Here is a 19425-nt window from a genome sequence, read left to right on the forward strand (position 1 = left end):
GGGAGCTAGGAATACAGGAGGTAATAGAAATGATACATAGCATACCCCAGACCACCCAGCCGGCAGACGGTAATAACCTTTATTTCCACACACAAAGTACGTATTATGGGAGGCCAAGAAGGTACTATTGTTCAACCCATCAATATTCAGAACAGTAATGCAATCACTAACACCAACAGGAATAAAACCCACACTCTGGACACACAGGTCCGCTTGAGCTTGTGCTACTTGAATTACAAACTTGTCCTTTCCCACAGTGTCTCTTGTGTTCGTAAAGATGTAGGGAATGGATTCATTGTCTGGTCGGTACTCTTCCCACTCCCAAATTGTCCCATTCGCTTGTGGATACCCATTTTTGTCTTGATGGCATTCTTTATTGAGTCTGAAGAGCAATCGTCCCACTGTTGGTTTCCGAGTAGCAAAAAGCAAAGTATACCATGCTCTACAAGAGCCATTATGAGAGAAAGGAAGTGGTATAAATGGCGTTCCTCCTTTCTTCTGATGAGCTGGCATCATCCCACATATCCAACAGTTCGTAGCATTCGTAGCAACGTGGGTATGATGCAGCATCTGGATGAAAGTGTTATTCAAGTAAGACTGTCGATGCTTCAACTCTTGATACGGTAATGTATAAAAGTAGTGCTCCTCAGGCACCGGAGTTGTCAACACAAGAATCTTCCGAGCGGGAGTTACATCCTCCACGAACCATGTGGTTATCCCAACAATGGCTACTGTCAACATGAACCCTAATGCACAAAGGATTTTCTTTTTCTCCATATCAAAGCAAAAATAAAACCCAATATCTTCCTGAAACTAAAAGTCTGTCAGAACTCTTCCCCTTGGGCAGCGGTTGATTTCTTCACCAGCGGGCCAAGACGGGTGTCGCTACACTAATGCAGGGCTGATCCCCCCCCCTTGCCTCATCGGCTCTCCGTTTCACTAACCCAAGGGCCGTTCTGACAGTATGTCCCGGTACTGGAAAACTCACTTCCTTGGTCGAAGATGATATCGCCTTCCTCCAGGAGTCGCGTGGTCCGGAAAGAGCTCCTCAGTGGCGTTTGGCTCCGCAGCACGGCCTGTCTCTGCAGCCAAGATTTCTCGTTGATCGGTCAGCACGGCAGGTTCCACCAATCCGGGCGGCACCTTCCTACAGTGCAGGGAATGGATCCAATTCTTTCTGTTGGAGACTCGCACAGCCGTCCTCGTTGCGAGGAGGACCTGCTCAGGACCCACCCATCTCGGTTCCAAGCTGTTCGTCCTGTCGAAAACTTTCACCATCACGTGGTCCCCAGGCCGGAGACCATGTCCTTCACCGGTAGACCGATCAGGGAGCGCCTCTCGGACCTGTTGATGGATAGAAACCAAGTTATCCGTTAACTGTGCCAGATAATCGCTCATCATTACACAAGGTACATCATACATAGCCTTAGGTCTTGGTGGACCCCAAATATTCATTGGGCGTCCGAAAACAATTTCATAAGGTGTAAGGCCAGTTCGAGAGTGTGGTACCGATCTAATTGACAATAACGCCAGTGGCAGAGCGTCTGGCCAAGTCAAAGACGTTGAAGCTTGAATTTTAGCGATCTTAAGCTTCAGTGTACCATTATACTTCTCAACTAGGCCTGCAGACTGAGGGTGAAACACGGCGTGGAACTTCTGAGTGATGCCTAGGCCCTTCAAGACATACTTTATAACATCCGCTACAAAGTGAGGCCCATTATCACTCCACAGAAGTCTGCAGACGCCATATCGAGGGAAGAACTCTTTCAGCAGCAGCTTCGCAGTAGTCATTGCAGTATTGTCTTTCGTGGGGTACGCTTCAACCCATTTGCTGAAAGCGCAGACCACTACTAGAACATACTTCAGATTGTTACAGCGCTCAAGCTGGATGTAATCCATCTGCAAAACCTCGAAGGGCGCAGTAGGTGTCACAAACCCTCCTGCTGGAGTTCGAGTACCCTTTCCTGGGTTATACCTCAGGCAGATCATACAGGTCTGCACCACCCTCTTCGCTGTGCTAGCAATCTCTGGATGCTCCCAGACTTGGGTAAGCAATTTCACAATTGCGGAAGCTCCAACATGTGCTAGCCCATGTGCCATCTGAACCATAGGCTGTACAAAAGCCGTGGGTAATTTCCATCTATCCATCTGCTTATTTCTCCAGCAACCCTCGTCATCCAATTCTCCCTCACTAGCCCATTGTTCCCGCTCTTTGTCAGAAGCGGTCCTTTGCATTTCTCGCACTCCCTCCTTCGCATCATGCCATCTTTCCACCTGTGTCTTTACTACATACACGGCAGTAGCACCGGGCTGCATCGCAGTCTCCCGTGCTACTCGATCTGCCAACGCATTCCCTTCTCCAACTTTATCAACTACTTTCCTATGGGCGCTACACTTAACGATGGCAATTTTCTTTGGGTATGTCAATGCGGTTAAAAGATTATGAACTAACTCTCCATGCATTATCTGTACTCCATGTGACGTCAAAAACCCTCTCTCCTTCCAGAGTAGGCCGAAGTCATGCGCTACTCCGAAGGCATAGCGGCTATCTGTATAAACATTCACACATAGTCCTGTACTGAGCTCACATGCTCGTGTTAATGCTATCAGTTCCGCTGCTTGAGCTGATTTCTGTGGTATTCGTGCCGTCTCCACTATCGTTTGTAATGTGGTAATTGCATATGCTGCTGAAGTCGTACCATCTGGTAGCTTCAGACAGGATCCATCCACCCACAGTTCTCCATCTACATCTGGAAAGGGCGTATCCTGGAGATCAATACGACCCTTTGTTTGTTCCTCAGTCACGAGAATACAATCATGCGCTTTCCGCGCCTCAGGCTGGGTTTCGGGGTATGGCAACAATGTTGCCGGGTTTAACGTTACGCACCTTTTTAACGTAATATGAGGAGCCAAAAGCGTCAACTCATATCCCGTTAAACGGGCGCTGGTCAAATGCTGCGTCTTCGTTTGATTGAGCAGAGCATCGACAGCATGGGGGACTAATACCAACAACTTATGAGATAACACAATTCCCTCGCTTTGGCGTATTGACACAGCTGTCGCCGCAACCGAGCGAAAACACCCCGGTAATGCTCGGGCGACAGGATCAAGTACAGCCGAAAAATATGCACAAGGGCGCTGCTTATCGCCGTGCATCTGCACTAAAACTGACAATGCACATCCATCTTTCTCATGCACATACAACGAAAAGGGTTTTGCATAATCAGGGGTCCCTAACACTGGTGCTGAACAAAGGGCCTGTCGTAGTTGCTGAAAAGCAGTATCACACTCATCTGACCAAGGGATTGGGATAGGCGTGTCCTTTGTCAAGAGGGCTAATAATGGCTTAGCTATGTGCGAAAACCCCAATATCCACTGTCTACAAAAAGAAACAAGACCCAGAAATGCACGCACATCCTTCTGTGTGGACGGTCTCGGTGTATCCAGAATTACTTGGATACGATCCGGTGTGAGTGCACGTCCCTCCTTAGACAAAAGGTGACCCAAATAAGTCACCTTTGGTCTACAGAATTGCAATTTCTTCCTAGATACCTTATGATTGTGGGATGCTAAATAGGAAAGTAAGGATAACGTACTTGTTTCACACAACTCCAGGGTGTCAGCCGCCAGCAAGATGTCATCGACATATTGAATGAGGGCGACACCCTCGAGCAGAACAAAAGAATCCAATTGTCTTTTCAAAGCCTGACTGTAAATGCTAGGGCTTTCTGTGTAGCCCTGGGGAATCCTACAAAAACGATAAGATCTATTATTTAATGTAAACCCAAAAAGATATCGGCTATCAGGGTGAATGGGAATGGAAAAGAAGGCATTCTTCAAATCGATCACAGAGAACATAGTCGCCGTGGGTGGGACCAAAGTAAGCAACGTCGTGATATCGGAAACCACTGGGTACTGAGGTATCACGATCTTGTTCACTTCTCTCAAATCAATTATAAACCGATAAACTCTGGCATCCGTATCCTTTTTCAGTATGGGAAGGATCGGACTGTTACAAATGTTGTAGGGGACTTCCTCCACTACCCCTACCGCCATCAAATCCTGCACTATCTGTATGAGAGCCTCCTCCCCCTCCTGGGAAATACGGTACTGTGGGAGGCGCAGCAACACCGCCCCCTCCTGGACGCTAATGTGGACCGGTGGAATCACCATTTGTCCCACATCAGTATCCGAAGTTGCCCACAAAGCACGAGGGAGGGTAGCTAACAGCGCATCCTCTGACATCGTACACATTCGTTCTGATCGGGGGTGATTGTCATTCAATATTACCCGTACACCAGCAGGGGAGCAACGGATCGTAGCCCTAAAATGCTTTAACATATCAAGACCCATAATGTTGTCCGGTGTGTACGGGGCAAGCAGAAACGGACAGGGTGCAGAAAAAGAATCAACCTTAAACATGAGGGGCTGCGAAAGAGGGCTTCGGGAGAGTGTACCGTCAAACCCTACCGATGTGACCATTAAGCCGGATGGGGGAGCCCCCGGAACCAATTGCTTAGACAGTGCACTACGTGTCGCTCCTGTATCCACTAGGAACTGATCAGTAGAGCCCAAAACCTCAGCCGATACATAAGGACCCTTCTGATCAACCGGCACCTCAACTGATTCTAACCCCCATCCAACGCATCCCTATGCATGCTGAGAGTCATGGTACCCCGACCGGTCAATCCCCGACGCTTGGTACTGATGCTGGCGATCAAAAACGTTTGATCTATCGCGGTGCTGCCCAGCAGAGTCAAAACGAGCCTGTTCGTTAGAATTCCCTCGAAAGTTCGAGAAACCCCCTCTACCTCGCGGGCCACCATAGGTATGCCCCTGACGCGATGCATGCAACACCGGGCAGTCCCTAGCCCAATGACCCGATTGCTTACAATACGCACATTGGTTCCTATTTAAGTCAGATCGGCCCGAGGGAGGACCATAAGATCCTCCCCTACCTCTATTACTACCCCGCCGGGGCGGGCCATAGACTTGTGCCAACATCACCTTTGTTTTCAAATCTTTCGATTTCTTTTCCTCCTGGCCTTTTACTTCTTGCTCCTGACGCTCATAATACTGGGCGATAGTCAGGAGGGCCGTCGGTGTAGCGGAGGACCAAGAACTCTCGCTCGCTTTTAAACGGGCCGCAACTGCCGGCAGCAGATTAGCCACATATTTATCCGCAAAAAGGTGGCGGCCCGTATCGTCAGTAAGCGACTGGCCACTAAAATCATGAAACGTCTCCTCAAAGCGCGTAAAGAAGTCCGCAACTGACTCGTCAACTTTCTGTTTACATGCAGCTAACATATTCCAATCAATCTTTTTAGGGGGGATAATTGTCTTCAGCTTAGCCACAATAGCAGCAGGGAGATCTAAAATATTCTGGGGCGGTTTCTGCGCGGGCTTCCGCTCCCTATCCTCATCCTCAAGGTCAGACCACCGGGCCTTAAAGGCAACTGTATCATCTACCTTTCGGACAGATCGCCACATATCTGGTGGTAGAATAAGGCCAAAGAAAAAATCGATATCTGCTAAAGTCATAACGCAAGAATTCAAGGCCCCCTCGACTTCTTCGTAGAAGGCCGCTGGATTCTTGCGGGGGTCAGGCAGCGCATTCTTTAATGCCATGACATCAGCTCTATGCCACGGAGTATAAACCCAATTATACACAAAATATCCCTTAGCATCGGCGGAGGTAATGTCCGAGCTAGTCCCCGCTCCTTTAGGAGGAACATACAAAGGCGCCGCCTCGCGCATTGGCTTAGCATGCACTAGATCGCTCTTATCTGATTGAGAGGTGGATGAGTGGCCTTCTGCGGTACACGAATCCGACTGCGTCTCCTCCCCTGCTCGTTGGTGCGCTTTTTCTCTATGGGCCAGCACCGCGTCCCGCAAGGCGAATAACCGCCGAGCCGTATCAGGAGCCTTAGAGGGAGAAAAAACACCATCATGCAATGCTTTAGCATCCGATGTCACTTCTTCAGGCTCAAAGACACTAGAATATTTCCGAAAAGCAGCAATCACTTCCTCAGCGAAATGGTTCAAAAAATACAATCTCTCTCTATCCTGCCACGACCCCCAAGTATGGAACAATTCATCCACGGACACCTTACCCTTAAGTGCACGTAAGGAAATTTGCCGAAGCTCAGCCATATGCTCAGCCGATAACATGGACCGCGTATCTACCTTACCCGGACCCGGGACAGAATCTTGTGGCCTCGGAGCAGATGCGCCAACATAAGGGGGCGGAGAGCGATCTAGTAAATAAAAATCATCATCAAGATTATTAAAGACAGGATAAAGTGGCTGCCGAACAGCATATTGACCCGAGACTTGCAGCCTACGCTCTTTCTCTTGTCTCTCCGTTTGTTCATTGTCCTCCCGACGCCTCGCTTCCTGTGCTCGCACATGATCATTCTTCCGTTGTTCTTTATCAAACAGCGCTTTCTCACGCTTCTCTCGCTCACGCACCTCCTTCACCCACAACCGCACACACTCAAACATATCCTGACGAGCACGCCGCTTACACATACACTGTTCCACATACTCAATCTTACGTATATCAAACGATCCATACAAAGGCCATCGTAACTCAGGATCTTTTTTTGTATATTTCCTCCATACTGTGCTGTACATTATGGAAGAAAGACCATGCTTCACATACATATCCCTATTAGGAGTCCCCTCTGGGGGAGCTGGAGCAGATTCCTCGAGGTTCAACCGGTTCCCAAAACAGCAACACCACTTACGGAGTGCGCTGAAAGCAGGCATGCTCAGAAATAATGCAAAATATGCAATATTATAGAAAAATGGCACTTAATCGTTGCGCCGTTCAAAGTTACACAGCTCCGGAGAAATCTCTCCACATTACCTGCCTATATGTGTTGCAACGCATATATTTTCACAAAGACAAATACAAAATATGACTAGTCATCACAAATCAAACTCAAATAGCCGGACCAGGCTTCAAAAACTCGGAGCAAGTACCGTACACCGGTTCTTACCAATCAAGAGTCCAGATTCCAACTGCCAAGCTCCACAATCGCCCAAACGGCTTTCACGGCAGGACCGACAGAAGAGGTCTCAGTCGAGGACCGGCGCCACCCAGACGGTCAGCTCGGAAGGGAAGGAAGAAAAACCTCGGGATGCCAGGGCTAAGACGCCGCTGGCAGTGATCACATCCCCGGCCAAGTTCCTCACCTTCGTCGCGACCAGTCCTTCGAGCATCCGAGTCGCCGATGAGCCCCACGTGACGGGCGCCAATTGATGAATACAGGCCCCAGCTAGGCCCGCAGGACACAAGGGTTCGCTCTCCTGTAATGGAATCTATAAGGAAGTTGGCACGGAAACTGCAAAGTACAAAGACAGCATTTATTAACCCTTAAGGGTGGTCCTACAATCCACACAACACTCTTCAGTATTGCATAGAGTAGCACAAAGAACTTGTGTACACGGTCCCCTTTTATACACAATAGAGGGGCTCATAAGTGGGTGGATACAACATGAGGCCGAAGAACATTACCATTTATGGTCATTTTCGATACTGAATCAATATGTGGGCGGAGCTAACACACTCCTTGAGCCCGCGAAAACATGGTCAAGCAAGGCTAACCGATAACAGATGTGGTCAAGTCTGGGCATGTAGCAGATGGACAAAGGAGCTATTTATAGACTGTTACTAGGCAGATTACAGGAGCAACTAACACAGAGGTTGGACTCTTCTCGTGGTGAACACGTGGAAGCATAACAATACAAAATGGAGTCCAAACTTCGGTCAACATAACAGAGAAAACATGATCTATAAGAGGGGAATTAATGTCTTTAGTAAATGCTTAATCACATCGTTGTTTCAATTTACAACACTATGGTACGTGTAGTAAGGTGTACAGGATATATGTCACATTGTGACAGAATGACCCGTCCATATCTGCACAAAGGCTTTGGGGAGTATCCCCGTACCAGAAGGGTTAGAGAGGTTAGTTCAAAAGGAGTACGTCCTCCCTGGGTAGAATTTTTTATCACAAAAAATACTCCATTAGACCAACTAGTGGTCAGTGGTGTTAGTTGACTAACTACACACGGGAAAATAAGGAAGATAACTACGCAAAAATAGGGGAAGGAAGAGACAATGGGGGGCCTCGCTAGTGAAAGGTTGTACCTAACTCAACCATAAATGTGGGGAGGGAAACCTTAGCATTTATTTAATTACCCTCACGCACCCTAGTGGTGTCATGCTTCATCATCGGGTCACCCCGACTCCTACAAGTCGGGGTGGGCTCGAACACAGTATTGGGAGCTCTTTGGATAAATGAAGGTCAGGGGGGCCCCCTGGTGTCCCTTTATTCTTGGGTCTGTCTGGGTTATTAAAAATTGTAAAAAAAAACGGGTCTGTAGGAGTGTTATGGTCCTAGGACCCTGGTGCCAACATGTTTCAGTACTGGGTGGCCATATAGGTCCTGGACTTTCATCAGGGCAAAGGGTTACCCCCTATGAATGATTAAATAGGTAGGGGAGTCCCTATCCTATCAGTGATGCGAGGGCAGAGTAGCTACTCCTCGTGTATGTGTAACAGTAAATGTGTCTGTTAGCAGTTAGCATCCATCTGTGAAAATGAAAACAAAGAAACATGACAGACAAACATATAACATTAAAAATCACATTAATATAGTAATACTGTTGTGCTTAGTACCATTTTGGTGCGAAGTGGAGACCAGACATATAGGCATGCCATAATCATGTGCATGCAGGTGTTAACAGTCTCATCCCCTCTTGTGTCACTCATCTCTTCATCTGTAACACACTAATTCTATGTGACAGGTATTTGTGAAGTGGCAATTTTATTCGCATGCTAACACTAACTGCGTGTTAGTCTTTGTATATATCAAAGTGTACACCAGGTGCCAGTCTCTTATTAAAAACAACTCAGCGTCTTTTCCTCAGAATAGTGCTCTTTTTATAAAATTAACCGGGTCTGTAATGTGCATACATGCATACTTCATATATTCAACTAGTCTATACAAACAACCACATTCATTCGAAATCTTACCCTGCTGTTGGAGGGTACAAGTGTCACACAGGACCGGTAGGAAACTGTGGGCGGTCCTGAGATAGTCACCAGGAGAACGGATAAGAGTGAAAGAATGCAGGAGAAAGAGATGAAAGACTCTGAGAAGTGACGCTTAAAAGGAAGCGATTCTGTATCTCATTAGTGCGATCAAATAAAAATTGTGTCAGCGCCTCTATAACACTTACTTCAGTTCAAAATCTCGCCCCGCTCCTCACACCTATTTGGATACCGATCCTCGACTTGTGCAGAGGGGAGCTAGGGATCGGGGTTTTTTATATATATCTGAGTGAAGCGCTGGAAGGGGTGTACCGGAGCCCCCCCTGCTTGAGTTCTCGGAAATGACGTCTATGCGACGTAACATGCAGATTCATTGACACGGAAATATGGGAGCTGTAGTTCATGTTTAGCCTTCATAGTCCAAAGCGGACACGATTGAGTAACGTTAGAACATGCGTGAAAATAATGTACAGAAAATGTGTGTGTCAATAAAGCGCATTGAGAATTACAAAAAAGGGTCGTAATTGATGTAATGCACTCGTAGTTCTGATACGAGCAGGAACGAGAAACATCGGAGTATTTGTGAATGTGAAAACAGTGTGCATCTAGATATAGCGCACTGAGGATTGTAAGGCTAAATCAAGTGGATCATCTACGAAAAAAAAAATTAGTACGTGAAATACATGTGTATGCTGCTAAGAAAAACTCATAGCAGCATGATTCAGAGTCAAATATGCGGCGATGAGAGTCGAATGGAAAAAAAACGTAATCATGGGAGACTGCAATCAAAAAAAGATAACAGGGAAAAAGATTGTATTGTTCACTGTTATTTGACAGATGGTACCGGAAAAAGGCAAGGGTAGTTGAGATGGAGAATGAAGTTCTCTTGATGGCTATTGCAATTTCTGCATGTAGAACATATTTTAGCTGATATGGAAAAATGCTACAGATTTCTGGAAGATTATGTGTTCTTAATGGCAAGTATTTTTCCTGTATATAAAACGAGTGCAGACTCAGAACAGATCTTAGAAGCTACTCTCTGTGGAGAATATAATTCCCTAATAAATGGACTGTGGGGATTAAATGTCAGTTATTTATTAAGTTGGCTCCAAGGAATATAGTCATTAAGGCTGATCTCATGGGTTTTTAAGAGGTACACCCAGTGTTGTTCTCTATCCAGGAGTTTCTTCTGTAGGTTGCCGCTACCCATAACCTTTTCAGTCACTGTCCACCATATGTCAGTGTCTTTATATTGACGCTCCTTAAAGTGTGCTGTAAATCTTGTTGCTGTAATAGCACGTCTGATTGTGCTCCTGTGTTCGCTATACGAACCTTCACCTTGCGTCATGCCTACATAGGTCAGGTTGCATAGACATTTGATGAGGTAAATGACTGAATCCGAATTACAATTTGTATGTGATCTTTGTTCCCAGGGTGTGTGTAGCCCTAGATCCAGGTTTTTTGTGTGTTCAGTGAACTCACATACCACACATGATCCACAAGGAAAGTGACCCATGACTGGGGGATTGTTCCACAATGTCAATTGGGTATCGCCCCTTGGTTTATATGTGTCTGTGTGTACTAAAGTATCTTTTAAGCTTTTCTTCTTGAATGAGAACATAGGCTTCTCATATGTTAATTTATTGGATGCAAGGATGGGACACGTCTTGTTAATAATTTTTTTCACATCATTGGAAGATGAATTGAATCTTGTGACACAAATCACTTGTTCTGGTTGTGTCCGTTCGTGAGTCTCAAGAAGGGCCTCTCTTGGGGTGTTACGTGCTCTCTTCTTGGCTTTTTCGATAACTTTTGCAGGGTAATCTTTTTGTTTCAGTTTCTCTGTTAAGATGTGTGCCCTCGCATCACTGATAGGATAGGGACTCCCCTACCTATTTAATCATACAGAGGGGGTAACCCTTTGCCCTGATGAAAGTCCAGGACCTATATGGCCACACAGGACTGAAACATGTTGGCACCAGGGTCCTAGGACCATAACACTCCTACAGACCCGTTTTTTTACAATTTTTAATAACCCAGACAGACCCAAGAATAAAGGGACACCAGGGTCTGCCTGAGGTTTCTTAATCTTTAAGCCCCCCTGACCATCATTTATCCAAAGAGCTCCCAATACTGTGGTCGAGCCCACCCCGACTTGTAGGAGTTGGGGTGACCCGATGATGAAGCATGACATCACTAGGGTGTGTGAGGGTAATTAAATAAATGCTAAGGTTTCCCTCCCCACATTTATGGTTGAGTTAGGTACAACCTTTCACTAGAGAGGTCCCCCATTGTCTCTTCCTTCCCCTATTTTTGCCTAGTTATCTTCCTTATTTTCCCGCGTGTAGTTGGTCAACTAACACCACTGACCACTAGTTGGTCTAATGGAGTATTTTTTGTGATAAAGAATGACCCGTCCACCAAACTCTAATTCAGACTCTTAACCCCCAAGACAGGTAGAAGATAAAAAAGTAAATGGTCTCAGACAAAGGTCTAAACATAGTGAAGACATCACTCCCTAGTTCCTCATCGTAGTCACAAAGGAAACAAAACAGGATGACACAGAGAAGTCCAGCCCTTCCATGGGACAGACTAGAGTGGATGGGGCATTTATTTTTAGCACTCCTGTTCTGTTTATGCGTTGGACCTGGGATTCACATCAAGGATTAATGACTGGGACGAGGGACGTAGAGGTTATTAAATTTCTCTGTATCATAGTACCTGCTTCATATCGTATGCCTAGTTCTCGTCACTATCTGCCGTTTTCACTGTTCTACAAAGTTGCAACTCCCATGAAAGACGTACTGTGCTACAATTCGAACTACACATTTCTTACAACACATCCAGAAAGGATACGATATAGTGTACATAAATGAACGTCTTAACTGAGCGAACGCTAGCCTTATATAGAACATGCATTCTCAAAGACCAGGGCCTCCAAGAAGACTGTAAAAATGTCCTAAATGTGCTGTATGTGGGATTATCAAATTACAGAAATAAAAAATTATGGACAAAAAAACCTTTCCCGCTCTAGCGGTAAATGCCATCAGAGATAATTAAGCGGCATTTACATACTAAAAAAATAAATACCGACATGGGTTTTACGCATAACATTAAAGGAGGCCTAACTTATTTATTGTCATTTTCAACCCAAAGTAAATGATCATGTATGCCACTACTATTAATGTATGACAAGGAACGTTGTTTTAAATCCATATACATAGTTTTGGCATCAGTGGAGCTTTTCGAAATTTAGAAAAATCCAAGTTAATATTTTAAGCACAATTATTTGGATCTTGTAACTATTTTTAAGGTCATAGTTTACTTCATAAAACATAAGCGTTGGCAAAAATAACAGTACATCTCAAAAAACCTGTCTTCTTTTATTTCAGTTTAAAGATGCAGGAAAGTCCCACGTACCACATTAGGAACAATACAGATGGTCAACATTTAATTAGGCAGCATTGAATTTGTGTTAATTAGATATTACTAAGGGGCACAGGACACAGAGGCGAGGATTAGGCTTCTCTTTCCTCGTTTATTTTAACAGCCGCCATTTTAAAATAAACAGAAAACAACACCGAAGACTTCATATCCCATGAATCTTCTGAGAAACGACACATCCCAGAACATGGAGTCTCTAGCCAATCAGGCGTCTCCTGGCTCCATAACTGCCAACGAGTCCTGCAGCGCTTCCTCTTTTTTTGCTGCTGTAGGCTCGATGTCAGTTAAGTCCCTCTCTTCCTCAAGGGTTTTGGGGATTGTAATGTGGCCTTTGTATTTGACACCTTTTGTGATTTATTTGCTGTTGCTGATACTGTATGCGTTATGCTGTCGTTGATTTGAAGCCTCGGCTTATTCTGCGGCCGTGGGAATTGTTTTCCTCTCTTACGCGCCCGCGTTAGTCAATTGCAATGCGCCGTGCGAGGACATGGCGGTCCGCCGGCCTCAAGAGGGCACGCGCCTATTTTGTCTAATTAGATGCTTTTTGTTTGACGGGCACGTGACTGAGCTAACGTCAGTTTCTAGCTTTCGTCGAGCGCCACCGTCCACGTCCGGTAAGCCGTCCGGTTAGCCTGGTGTGTGAATACCCCTTGTGGGTGAAAGAACAGCTGGTTTTATAGCCTGCTATTACAGACTAACCCAGGCATTGTTGTCTGTCCGCCTGTGTGATAATAAGTGCGTTTGCATTGTCTCTGTGGAGCGAGTGTCTCCTGTCAGCTAAAGTGCAGGGCTACTGCTGGTTGTCTCTTCACAATAAGGAGCTGTAGAGGGAATACACCAGGCCGCCCTCCTCTCACAAATCATCAAAACAATAAAGGCCTGGCTAATGGAGAGCCCATAAAGTTTCTCTTAGGACCTGCTACTAACATGGATATACCTATCTCCACCCGTTATCTGGTACTTTATCCAGTTTACTGCAGTCCCAGAGCTCTCAAATAAAAAAAAAATTAAAAGAAGAACTGCTATCAGACAAGCCGCAACTAAGTACCTCCTCCCCCACAGAATGTGAGTGAAAGACCCTTAAAAAATAAGTGAAAGAGTGTGAGGGCACCTCATGTATGCAACACCAGGGAGGCTACCAGCAGGTTCTCACCAGTATGCCTACATGTATCATCATTGGTTGCCCACGCACGTAAACAAAGGAATATACAGTGTCCAGTAGAGAGACAAAAGAGCAGAAAGAAAGAGTTAACTGTCCCAAAACAAAAACCCTGTGTGTTGCAAAGAACCGTGTGTTCCACGCAATTTTTAAGAAATTGAGTTAAGGCTCATTGTTAGGTTGCCCTCTTTATTCACAATCGTGAGCTTACTCAGTTTAAAAGCACTGCATGTTGCTAACCTTTTCCAAGAAGGCCAACATGTTTCATTGCCATTTACTTGTGTTGTGGCAAATTTGTCAGGGAGTGGGGTTCGATCATTCACCTCACTGGACAATAACTTTTATGTTGGGGATAGGCTGATAAAATAAGAAGAACAGCAGTTCTATTTTGATAAAAACTGGCCAAACAGATACAGAAGTAGTCACACGTAATGTATACCAATCGCTCCTAAATTTGGAGTATATTTAGCAGGTACAGGCTGAGGGCTCTCATACCAGCCTTCACTGCAGTAAACTGGATACAGTACCAGATAACGGGTGGAGATAGGTATCCCCATGTTAGTAGCAGGTCCTAAGAGAAACTTTATGAGCTCTCCATTAGCCAGGCCTTTATTGTTTTGATGATTTGTGAGAGGAGGGCGGCCTGGTGTATTCCCTCTACACCTCCTTATTGTGAAGAGTTTGTGAGCGACGGCTCAGCCGTGAGAGCATGTCAAAAGAATTGTTAGAAGAATTCATAAATAGACTGGACCTTCCAGATGAGTGTTTTATACAGTTAGTAGCACGTACTGTTGGGTTTGGGGTTTCGCCTGTCGAATTTTTTTACAAACATTGTGTAGAGAAGGGATGGATAGGAATTGTTTGGCGTTTTCTGATGACCAGATCGCCACTATTTTGTCGGATCCATCACTGTTCCCAGACTCCTCTCTGACCAATACGAGTTCGGCAAGGGAAGAATGGGAGAGATTAAGCAATACCAAGAAGCATCAGGTTAGGGTGGCACTGCATGGGGCTCTGATGACGGAGTGTCTCCGGGCTGGAGCCGCCCCAGCTAGCTTATTAGTGAGAATTGAGCCACAAATTTTTCTAGAAGACAAGAAATTTTGACTAGATTGGAGTTATATTGCCAACAAATGCACAAGAGACTGGTTAATATTAATTATAAACACTGCGAAGAGGTTGAGTGACAAACTATTAGTGGAGATTTTAGAAATAGAGGAAACCCTGAAGAAAGACACAACTATCACCGATATAAAAGAGCAACTACTGCGGATCCAAGATGATCTGGCAGATTATAAAAACTATCAGCCTCATGCATCAAGCCAAAATCCAGTTGGTAAAATACCGAATCGCTAATAACACCCGTTAGCGAGTAAATAAAACCTAATCCCAATGCATCAACCCAAATACAAAAATCGCTATTTAAGGAATCCTTAAATAGCGATTCCTTAAATTGCGATTGCATTTAAGGAATCCCTAATTGAGATTCCTTAAATGCAATGCATTAAAGTTAAAAAATTAGCGAATTCGCTAATAGGGGGAGCAAATTACCATGAAGATGAACTGCATGGTAATTTGCTAAAAGTTTGAAAAATGCACTTTTGTGCATTTTTCAAAGTTTCATGTTGCGCACACACATGCCCTTAGAGCATGTGTGTGTGCAACATATGTGCACATATCAATTTCAGGGGTGCAATAGGGTGTCATTTTGACACCCTTGCACCCTTGAAATTGCATGAGCAATTTGCGAGAACCTACTGGTACTCGCAATTTGCTCATGCAATCTCCAATTCATTCCTATGGGCCTGGAGGCCCATAGGAATGATTGGGACGGCATTCCTTAATTGCTACTCGCAATTTGCTAGTCGCAATTAAGGAAAGTTAAGGAATCGCTATTTGAATAGCGATTCCTACATGCATAGCCTTTTGCTATTCCTTATTAGCGATTCCTTATTTTTCGCTAATAAGGAATCGCAAATGGCATTGTTGATGCATGTGCCTGTATATGGTGAACCAGAAAATAAAGGTCCTAAAAAGGAATCTTGAAAGGTACACTCACGAATGGGCTTTTCCCAATGTGGATGATAAATATTATCAACAGGGCCGCAATTCAATTATAAGAGGGGAGGCAGACAACAGCAGAGATGAACACCCCAGAATTGGACTTTTGATAACACCTCAAGTGAGGAGGAAGAAGGGGGACAGCCACCCAATCCTGGGAGGGTATTGTCTGACCCTCATTCCAAGTCCAACGAAGATCTAGGGGCTTTGTTGCGTTCTTTTTTAGGACATACCAACAGGGGCAACAGAGGGGGTGGTCAGAGGGGCAGAGGCCGGGCTCGACAGAGTCAGAATCAGGGACAGCAATGGCCAATGTTCTTCCCACGTATAACACGCAGTCGGGGCAGGGCCCCGTTGTAAACAACATAGTCATGAATTTATCGGACTATGAATTAACATCTAGTGAAACACGGGTCCTCAATAAAGGATTGGGGTATGTCCCCACCCCATGACATGATGCCTTTAAATGTAGGATTTATTTTTTGAAACCATGAGAAAGATCAAACTTAAAGAATTCTTTGCTAATAAAGACACAGAATCACAATTGGTATTTTCAACCAATTTGCGGCGCCCGTCCCAGTTCTGTCCACCCAGGTCCTCGGGGACAGGAGGCTCAAGGTCACCTCCACAGAATTTATCACAAACCCCAGGAACATTATCGATTACGCAGGAAGAAGGCAAGACTTCACCTGATTGAAAATGAATCCACAAAAGGGGCAAAATGCAGACTGCGCTGGGCGGCTGGAGAGGCCCAAGGACTTGGCCGTAGCCCGTGAGTCCTTGAAGCACTCTAGAGCGTTGTCGGCTTTGTCGCCAAAATGGCGACGGCCATCAAAGGGCATGTCCATAAGGGTGTCCTGGGCATCCCGCAAAAAGCCAATAAATCTCATCCAGTCGTAGCGACGCAGGGCTACAGACCTGGAAATTGTCCTGCCTAGAGAGTCGGTGGTATCCAGCCCACAACGGATGGTTAACTTTGCCGCATCTCTCCTGGTGGCGACAGCCTGGGAGATCACTGTCCGGGCCTCCTCCGGACACTGAGGCAGCACCTTTGCAACCGTATCCCACACAGAGTGGGAGTAACGGCCCAATGCACATGCGGTGTTTACCGACCGCAGTCCCAAGCTGGCGGAAGAGACAATCTTCTTCCCAAGATGATCCAGCTTCTTGTATTCCTTTTCCGGTGGAGAAGTAGGGAATGCGCTCTTGGTAGTGGAGGTTTGGACCACCAAGCTCTCTGAGGTGGGGTGTTGGGAAAGGAAAGTGGGGCCGCCCGGAGCCGGGCGGTGGTGTCGGGCAATCATCCTATCAATGGGAACTCCTGTGTTGGGCCTGGACCATGTGCCCAAAAGGACGTTGGTAAGGGTCTCATTAAACGGCAGCAGGGGCTCCGAAGAACTCACAGCGGGCTGAAGCAGCTCTGTCAACAGGTTAGTCCTGATCGCCACCGTAGGAAGCTCGAGGTTAAGAGCCTCAGCCGCCCTACGCAACACCACTTGGTATGACGCTATTTCCTCCGTAGCTACGGTAGGAGGAGACAACATGCCATGGTCAGGGAAGATGTCAAGACCACTGGCATCCCCCAGTTCCTCTCTCCAGTCCTGTTCAGATCCTAGCTGATCAGTGAAAGGGTCACCTGACCCCTCCCAGTCCTCCTCCTCATCCTCAGGTTGCCGATCTAGCTGAAAAGGGACCCAAGGCGTGAACAGGGGCACAAAACCCACACTCGGGACACGACCAGCATCGGTTGCGGTGCCAGAGGATGCGGCACCGGTGGAGGCGTAATAAGGTTAACCGGTGTCGATCCGGATCCAGGGATGGATCCACATGGGGCCTGCCGCGCCAGGGCTGGAGCCGACAGTGGAGAAAGCCTAGGCCCCCCAACTGAGTCCTCAGGGCCCGAATGTGCAACTGCAGGTTTGGCTGCCCAAAGATGGCGTACATCGCCTCGTAAAATTTATGAAGCTGGGCAGGAGTCGCTCCGGGTTCCGGGAAGGGGAGGGAAGCCCAGAGTCGACTCTTCAGGCTGCGTGCGCAGAGCCGCGGGAGGGGCACCACCCGCATCCCTCGTCGTGTCAGCCGACCAATGGGGAAAAGTCAAAGAGCGACGTTGCTTCTTCAACTTCTTTTTGTGCTTCGACTTACCGGACCCTTAGTGTGAAGACTTCGATGACTTGGACGAGTGGTGATGGCTCCGCGACCGGTCCTTCGAACTCCCTCGTGACCGGGACCTCTAATGGCGCAGAGCCGACTGCTGGCGCTCAAGCAGCTTTTGCAAAACCTTTGGAGGCATGGACCGGCAGTCGGAGCACAACTTGGCGTTGTGGTCGTGCTCCAGGCAAAAGAGGCACACGCAGTGCCGATCCATAACTGAAATCAGTCGGGAACAGGAACTGCATGCCTTGAAACCGGGCATCCATCGTGCACCAGGAGTCGTAGACTCAAAAAAGACGTCGACAAAAGACGCTCAAAAAGTTCAGTCAAAAAATCACTGGAGGAACCGCTCTCTCCGGATCTGTGCTGGCTGGCGAGATGTGTTCGCTGGGTGATGCTTGAGACCGGCATTGACACGAAGATCCTCGGTGCGCACCCTACCAGAGGTTCGATGGCCACGAATGCTTTCACACTAGGTGCCCGCTTGGAGAACATCCTGAATTTGGCTGACTGGTCGTCAGATTCCACTTTGAAGAGGTTTTACTTTAAACCGGTCTCCTCCATTGCGGCCCTAGCGGTGGATAAGCTTTAAACTAGCCTAATCCTCGCCTCCGTGTCCTAACATAGAATTAAACATTTACAAGCTTTCGTACCGTAAAGTTTCAATTCAAGGATTAGCTCACCCTTAGAATAATTCTAAACCCACCCGGGTTATGAGACATACGTAATGATGTAAGTAAAGCATTTTCCTGCTTATAAGGCTCTGTTTAAAGGTGTATGAAATAGTTTCCCTGCACGCAGAAGGTTACGACTACTTTCTCTATCCATAGGCTCGGAGAAGTTGAAACAGGAGTAAAGATCTTCCACAGTCGGTTTTGTCACAGTAAGAAAGAGGAAGCGCTGCAGGGCTTATCTGCATTTATGGAGCCAGTAGACGCCTGATTGACTAGAGACACCATGTTCTGGAATGTGTTGTTTTCTCTGAACATTCATGGGTTATGAAGTCTTTGGTGTTGTTTTCTGTTCATTCTAAAATTGCTGCCGTTGAAATAAACGAGGAAAGAAAAGCCTAATCCTCGCCTCCGTGTCATTAATAGAACTTTCTGTTACGAAAGCTAGGAAATATTTCATTCTCCATCAAGACATACACACAATAGCCATAAATGACTGTTAATTTGATTTCCTCTGCAGACACAGCCCAAAATTTTGAAAGTAATTACACATTAGTTTTAAGAATGCAGCAGTCCTCCTATATTTGTCTTTCACCAGAGTCTTTTAGACAGACAGGTCAGATGCCCAAGTAAATCCTAGAATTATAAACAAGTGTACAAATATGGAGCGGGAGTGAACTTTTCACTAAACAACTTACCAGACTGTCTCCGTTAACAATGAGTGCATAGTCGCAAGTGACATTTTCCGCCGAAACAGCTATGACTTTTTCAACTGGATGTTTTCTGAAAAACACGTGACCTTTTTCTCGACATATGGCTTTTCCAAATAGGCTCTCTTGTGCTTTCCTGTGGAAGAAATGTATAGAACTAAA

General features: G+C 46.1%; 1 protein-coding gene across 1 annotated transcript in view; it reads right to left on the reverse strand.

Moving 5' to 3' along the window:
- Positions 1 to 19425, reverse strand: part of ATP8B4 (ATPase phospholipid transporting 8B4 (putative)) — a 3731093-nt gene that overhangs the window by 873362 nt on the left and 2838306 nt on the right. Inside the window, exon 20 of the mRNA XM_085644229.1 lies at positions 19252 to 19399. Within this exon, the coding sequence (XP_085500355.1) occupies positions 19252 to 19399 (148 nt within the window). The remainder of the gene's footprint in view (positions 1 to 19251; positions 19400 to 19425) is intronic.

The sequence above is a fragment of the Triturus cristatus genome, chromosome 3_1, assembly GCF_964204655.1.
Source record: "Triturus cristatus chromosome 3_1, aTriCri1.1, whole genome shotgun sequence".
Classification (NCBI taxonomy): Eukaryota; Metazoa; Chordata; class Amphibia; order Caudata; family Salamandridae; genus Triturus; species Triturus cristatus.